The following is a 7276-nucleotide window of genomic DNA, read 5'->3' as shown; positions in this document are numbered from 1 at the left end:
AACTATGTACACTAACATAGACTTTCCCTATTTGACATTAAGCGCATGGTAAGGCTGCTTTATATGTTCTAGCGAAGTTAAGTGCCCACTCTCATGTAGGTAAGATGACAAAGTGCCTTACGGTAGATTGGGCGGGTGAAATTATGTGAACCATCAGAGTGGTGTAACAGGGATAGGTCTCATTTTTTAATGAAAAACATGACTTGAAGGATTCTCTTAAAAAAGGCTTCTTTGCTAGAGAGAGAGAGAGAGAGAGAGAGAGCTTAGGCTCAAGCTCGTGCAACGTTATAGGCGAGGAATGCACTTAAATGAGCTAAGTGTGCAGAGGTCTATATGAAAGAGAAGTTATAACCTTGGGTGCACTTTTGTGAGATGGGCAAAAAGAGGGTAGAGAGCCGTAGATGGGATGGATTAGAGAAAAATTTCTAGAGTCACCTTAACAATTTTGTTTTTGGACAATAATTTTGAGGTGTATTGATATTGTATAAAGACCTTCAAAAAGGATCTCCCTACTAAGCTGGCTTTATGTTTCTTGAGAAATGTGGGGGAGCGCTTTTTTTTTTGAGCTTTTGAGAAATGTGGGGAAATGTGGGGGAGCACCTTTTTTTTTTTGAGCTCTAAAAAAGAAGAAGTGATCAGCCTACAAGTGTTGCATTGTAGGAGAAGGTATTGAAGGAAATGCCATATAGGCTTTGCACCTTGTGGGTGTGGTGGGTAGGGATTGCTCCCAGGGTTTTTTTCATTCCTAAGATCCTCCAACCCACCACCACGTATGTGGGTAGATGAGTTGAACTCTTCTCCAAGCAAATATAGAGGATCAGTGTGTCAGAAATATACTTTTTCCCTAAAGAGCAATGAAAAAAGGATACCCTCGAGCCTTAGCTAATTTTCAATTGGAAAAATGCACAGGATAATTGGGTTTATAAATAACTAAAATTTCAAAAATCTAAATCGTTAAATTCAAGGCGAGGGAGAATTACAGCCTGTTTTTCTCAACTTGGACCGTGGAAATTACACTGAAGGGGACGGTTTTTTAAGTGGGATTCTAGAGGATGGCCTAGAGGCTAACGGCCAATACTTTGATAAGTTGGGCTATGCATGGCTTGGTATGTTATTTATCTTTTTTTAAAAATAGGAGTATGTAATTTATCATGTTTTTTAATTTAAAGTTTAAACTTAAAAAAGAAAAAGGCGAGAAAATAGGGTTTGCGACGCCCCGACCATGGGAGGCAAGAGATTCTATTTTGGATGATTGTGGGCTTATCCGGACAGAGCTGTGCGCCTCCGTGGCGACAGTAAAGAACTGTAGCCTGCCCGCATTATTCAGCTGCTGAACACGTCGGATCACCTGCACGATGAATGCTGACCACGTCGGATCGTTACCACACGGCGTCCCGAACACGTCGGATCACAAACGTGCAAAGAAGGGGTTTAAGGCCACGTCACCCGGGCCTTTATTCAAGGATATTCTTTCAATTTTTTTTTCCAATTTGTTTCACCATCTTCTTCTTGACAACATTTCTGTTTTTCTGCCTGCATGCTTTCATCTTCCTCTTCATTCTGAGCTAACCCTAACCCTAGCCCTACCCCTGGCTTTCCTTTCATGAAGTGTGTCTCCCTGCCTCATCCATGGCTCCCGTCAGCTTCCATAGCCCTATGGCCCTTTTCGAGGTTGCCTTCTCTGCCTGCATTCCGCCATAGCCACACCTTTGCACAGCTCTCTGTTCTGTACTTTGCTTTCTCCATACATCACCAGTTTTGTTTTGTTTCTTGCCGTTCTTTTCATGTTGACTGCCTTGCCTGTCGTCTGCTTTTCATGTGCCTCCCTCCCCTGCTCCCCCCCCTCTCACTCAAAGTCTATGCAAACAGTGCATCGATCAATGCCCTGGATGACCATTTTCCCGTTTTAAGCCTTTCTGCTTTTGGTTGGTTCTTCACCCCCATTTGTCCTTCCATCTCTGGAGAGTTTTCAATGTAACCCTACAGATCAGATGCGTTTTAAAGAGAAATTATGTGGGATCTAACAGATTATAGAAGGAAAAATTAAGCTTCCAGTGGCATCATCTCTAGTCTGCAAGCTTTTTGGAAGTGGGTGGATCGTCTTCATCAACGTTGTAGGCACTAGTAATCCATCTGATAATTCCTTGGTAACTGTTTACTAATAATCCAACTCATTTCTGATGTTATGACATGATTCGTACATGCTAACATCATTCTAGGAATTCCCCTCAGAGTATATCACATATATAGGACTTCTAACAGCGTTTTGACATAAATCATAGCTTCATTTTAGGGTTTTTATGTAGATTGCCTCAGAAGTTATATACTAGGTTCTGTGGGTTCTTTATGTAGAGTGTGGCTAAAACATGTTTTCTGCCTCTCAGCTGATATTTATGATGGCTTTCTATGTGTTTTTAATGTAGATAATGGCTTGACTATACCTTTCGCCTTGCACTTACATTTTGGTGTCACTGCCATCATACCAGATTGAACATACACATGGGTTCTCCTACCGCTCTGCTGCTGCAACATCAACATTCTGATTCAGCTGTCTCCAAAAGCGTCACCCACCACCATCATCATGATCAGCTTGAGCAGCATGATCCACATGAGGTAGCTCGCAGGCTCGAAGTGCATCTTAAGGCATTGGAACATGAGTGCAAGAAGATCGATGCTTTCAAGAGAGAGCTTCCCTTCTGCATGCAGTTGTTGCATGATGGTAACATACCATACCTCTTCCTGTCTCTTGTGGTTTGCGTTGATGCATTGGGCAGCATCTGTCGTGTACTTTTGGCCTGGTTTTTGGCCGTGCATTGTCATAAAAACCTGGATGTGTTTCGAAGAACTTCTGTTTCTTGAAACCTGGTGTCTGCAAGCGTGTTTGGTGTGTGCATGCGAGATTGTATTTTACACTCTGAAGTCGGACTCTCTCTGTTTTTTTTTTCTTTCAGCAATTGAAGCATCTAAAGAACAGTTGGCTGCTTTTCGAGTGCTACATCACAAGCAGCATCAAGGTCTAGTGAATTGCAGCTTTGACAACAGGGATCCAAACATTCAGAGTGCCAGTGAAAAGTCTGTGCTGGAGGAGTTCGTTTCTCTGCAGAAGCCAACCGACTCTTTCTATACTGACAGCAGTGAGGGTGAGCATGTAGAGAAGAGGATTTGCACACATGCAAATGGAGATACCTTCAGCTGGATGAAGGTCTGGAACCCTAGAGCAGAGGTTAGCAGTCAGAGACAAGAGGTATTTTCTAATTAATGCAAATCCCACTTTTGTCTTGCTGCATTGTATCTTTTTCATCACCTTCCAGAGTGATGGCCTTAATGTTCTGCAGAGATGTCAGTCAGTGATTTTATCAAAAGAGAGGAGCTCACGGTGGCACATGCAAGAACAAGCTTTTAGCTCTTCTGCAAAACCAGTTTTTCACTCAAAGCAAAAGTCAGGGGGAGCGTTTCTGCCTTTCTCGCATGATAAGCAACTTGTTCAACCCATTCCCAGGCCTGGGGCAGTCTATCCTACAGATGTAGCACTTGTACGTCGTGACTCAGAGAACATCCCATCACCTGCATACGTAAATCCAGGGACTACACTTGATCCAACTAGGGCCAAATCAAGGGAAAGTGTACGGCAACAGGCAAAGGAAAGTCTTCTGAGAGAGTTCCCAACCAGGACCAAGTCAAGGGAGAGTGTACAGCAACAAGCGAAGGAAACACTTTTGGAAGAAAACAATGTGGAAACAGATGCTTTGAATGTGAGTCAGCCAGCACGAAAAGCAAGGCGGAGTTGGTCCCCTGAGTTGCATCGTCGGTTTGTTGATGCTTTGCAGAAGCTTGGTGGTGCCCAAGGTATGGCCATTAAAGCTTCTCTGGTGTAATCAACATGCCTATCTGTGCAACTCACCTAATTTCGATCTAAATTTTGTCCAGCAACTCCAAAGCAAATTAGAGAACTGATGAAGGTAGAGGGGCTGACAAATGATGAAGTTAAGAGCCATCTTCAGGTACATGGCAAACAAAGTTAACTTAACACATTGTATGTAAAGTTTCTATGGAAAAATGGGTGCATTGATTCTTGACAAATGTTGGCATTTGTTTTATCTTTCAGAAGTATCGGTTACATACCAGGAGGCATAGCCCTTCTCCGACACCATCACCTCATGCGCCACAGGTAGTTTTGGTTGGTGGCTCATGGGTTCCATCGGAGTATGCTGTACATGCTGCAGTGCAACAAGCTCCGGCCTCATTCAATTCTTCAAGGCAGCCTGAGTCTTGTCAAACATCTCTCTCACAGGAAATCGTCACTCAACTTGATTCATCTGGTCAAATGCCTTCGCTATCATCACTACATTGTGGAAAGCAGTCTGCTGTGGCGCATTCACAAAGCTTATGGCAAGGGCCTCTTCAGCTCATAGGCCACTTATCAGCAGGAACTTATGGATCAGGTGACACTGGTGGAGAAGAGAGTGTGGGTGAAGCAGTCAAGTCTGAGAATTCTGGTTGGAAGGGGCAGCACCCAGGACTGGGGCTAAATGAAGTGGACGAAACCGAGGATCGGAGTGTAAGTGGTAGCCAATCACACTGCGATGGTGAAGATGAAACACAGCATAATGATAGTGAAGGCCATGAGACGGCCAGTCTGAAACTGTAGGGAGGATAGGCCGGGTGTGTAGATGGATGAGCAATTTGTTTTAGGGAAGGTTATGTGAGCTTTTCACATAGAGACAAGTTGAATATAGTGATATGGGCACCCTGGAAAGAGAGGCTGTAGTTAGCAGGAAGACATCTGGGAGCAAATTTTTGTGTGATTCCTTGCTCTCTCATGTCTCTTTCCTACAGGAGTCTACAGGGGTTTTCTCAGTGCGGGAGATTTATGAGAGAGTTTCATTTTTATGAATCGGATGTGAGTTTTGTTGCATTGTTTGTTGGTGGATGTGGAGGTTTGCCAATGGCTGATGGTACCTGTAGGACAGTAATATGAGAATGAAGCATAGTTGCATCCACCGGGGTATTAATGAAGATTTTGAGTAATATACGCATGCACAGAAGATGAGATGAGAGGTGTATGCCATTCAATTGCACGTATGAAATTAGCTCAACAAGGAGAAGTTGTAGCATGGTGTTTGCATGCTGTGTTGATGTGCCTGCCTTTATGTTCAACCCAAAGAATTGGCCCACTTAATTGAACAAATTGAAGGCTTATTATTTTTACTTTTTGTTTCACAGCTAGCTTCCTCCACAACTACAGCAAATAAGGCAGGTTGCACACAGCCTGGGCACCCTTCCCTGACTGGCCATCGCATGGGCAGGACTGCTGGTGGGGTGGGCACTCAGGCTGAGGCACCCCCATCACACACTAATTTGCCCAGAAGCATGAAATGCAGGCCCCACAGCAGCAACACATGTAACTGTTCTATGAAGAAATCAAAAGGGCCTTTTCATGATTGTTTATTGATGATAAGTGTCCATCCTTCCATGGCTGGCTGGAGTTGGCTGTACATTTTGAGGCATAACCTGGCTTCCTAGGCAGCATTCAGCTTAGAGACTGGATTTTTAGTGTGTACAGAGGTAGCCTCCATCCCATCAAAATGCTAGATGCTTATTATTTGTGGAATAGCTGCATGATGCACAGGCTAAGAATGTGTGGCTAATGCATGTACATGTTTGTTGATGATGTGGTGTATTGATGTATATTGAAACTAATAAAGGCCATACCCATATTTTTAATTAGGAGCCGTGTAGAGCATTGCTAAGGTCATAACTAGGGAATCAAGTTAACTATATGAATTTTTAGTAGTCTAAAGGATTTACAACATAGTGCCATAGAAGTTTGTTTTGGGCACTCATACATAATGAGCTTGCTGCTTGCCTTCTTTTACTCAAATGCAGCATCTATATATTTGGGCTTGTGGCTACTATCAGGTCAAAAGCAGTGTCACCGGCTAAAGGCCCACCTAAAAGGTTATACTGTTGGGCATATGCAAAATTTTCTCTTGTTTGTTTGAACAAACCTTAGTTGCAGGATTTAGACTTAATTAGGGCTTAGGGCTTATTTTGGTGACCTGAGTAAAATGGCTATTGCTTTAGGTCTCTTGGGGTAAACATAAAGTTGATGTCAAATGTGAGGTCTATAAATTTGAAAGTGTGTTTTTTAGTGTATTTTGCACTTGAAAAATATCGACAAAATTTCAATTAAAGTTTCAATTTTTTTTGTGGGTTTTGAGACGATTTAGTTTTGTAAATACCTTCAAATTATTCAAAATTATTAAGAAATACCTCTACATTTGAGAAAAAAAGTAGAAATACCTCTCCTTATGAGAATTAAAAGCTTTTTTTACCATGTTGGTAAATTTTTTTTGGAGGGGTTCCCTTTAGTGTCAGAAAAAAACCATCATGTTGTGTAATTTTCACGGCTCATATTGAGAAAAACCGGTTGCAATTTTACCTAGCCTTGAATTTTAAGATTCAAAATTTTAACATTTTAGTTATAGAATCGGTTAATCAATGTATTTTTGCAATAAAAATTGGCTAAGTTTAGAGGTCATCCTTTTTTTCATTGGCTAGAGAAAAAGTTTATTTTTGACACTAGTTTCCTTGTTACAACATGCAGTGGCCCACTCACCATTGGAGGTATGATTTGACCTAAAAAGCACATGTAAGCTTATAATAAATGTGTGAAAAGTTGAATGCTTGTCATCAAGCTCTTGGAAGGTGAAGTGGTTAGAGCTATAACGTTTGGTGATGCACATTTATGGCTAGGAGATGAGTAGTCATGTCTTGAAAGCACAAATTTTGCATTCAACATTTTCATCAACCATAGATAAAAATTCTAAGTTGCAATGTGTGATGTGTAACAAATATGCACAAGTGCAAGAGTTGCACTTGAGAAATATTTCTAGCTATAGACTCACAAAATTTATATAGTCAAAATGATTAATTTATTAACAACTGATGTTGGTTAGGTGAGAGGATTCTTCAACATTCCAATAATTAAACTACACATCTCATTTTTGTAATCTCTCTCCAAATTCTAATATATATACTTTTATTTTATTTGATGAAAATATTATTATATTAATAAAAAGATATCTATAAACATCCTTACCATCTTGCTCTTGATAGTAAAAAATCCAAAATTATAAGCTGGCGAAAAGAGGGTTGCAATAGGCCAATGTGTGTGCTCTTCCTTTTAAGATAGATGTGCACTTCCTTTGATAGGTTTATACATGTACACTTGTCTCTTTTTGTTGGTGTATCCTAATCAATATACACACTTCTT

The 7276-nt window shown here is 41.2% G+C and overlaps 1 protein-coding gene across 2 annotated transcripts; it reads left to right on the top strand.

Moving 5' to 3' along the window:
• Nucleotides 1-1476: 1476 nt before the first annotated feature.
• Nucleotides 1477-5451, top strand: LOC147611364 (myb family transcription factor EFM-like). 2 transcript variants are annotated; one of them, XM_086784433.1, is made up of 7 exons: nt 1492-1925; nt 2028-2147; nt 2487-2719; nt 2952-3244; nt 3336-3846; nt 3928-4001; nt 4106-5451. In XM_086784433.1, the coding sequence occupies exons 3-7, from the start codon at nt 2500-2502 to the stop codon at nt 4646-4648; spliced, it is 1641 nt and encodes a 546-aa protein (XP_086640559.1). In that variant the 5' UTR covers nt 1492-1925; nt 2028-2147; nt 2487-2499; the 3' UTR covers nt 4649-5451. The 2 variants fall into 2 exon arrangements, with proteins under 2 accessions (XP_086640558.1, XP_086640559.1); XM_086784432.1 differs by having other exon boundaries at nt 1477-2147.
• The last annotated feature ends 1825 nt before the right edge of the window (nt 5452-7276 follow it).

The sequence above is a fragment of the Cibotium barometz genome, chromosome 47 (genome assembly GCF_041138505.1).
Source record: "Cibotium barometz isolate CiBa-2024 chromosome 47, ASM4113850v1, whole genome shotgun sequence".
Taxonomy (NCBI): Eukaryota; Viridiplantae; Streptophyta; class Polypodiopsida; order Cyatheales; family Cibotiaceae; genus Cibotium; species Cibotium barometz.
This window is presented reverse-complemented; position numbering and strand designations above follow the sequence as displayed.

Excerpts from the sequence above, each read along its gene's own strand:
- LOC147611364 (XM_086784432.1), top strand. The coding sequence starts at position 2,500 with ATGGGTTCTCCTACCGCTCTGCTGCTGCAACATCAACATTCTGATTCA. Across the intron at positions 2,720-2,951 it reads CATGCAGTTGTTGCATGATG|CAATTGAAGCATCTAAAGAA; the intron begins GTAACATACCAT and ends TTTTTCTTTCAG. Across the intron at positions 3,847-3,927 it reads GAAGCTTGGTGGTGCCCAAG|CAACTCCAAAGCAAATTAGA; the intron begins GTATGGCCATTA and ends AATTTTGTCCAG.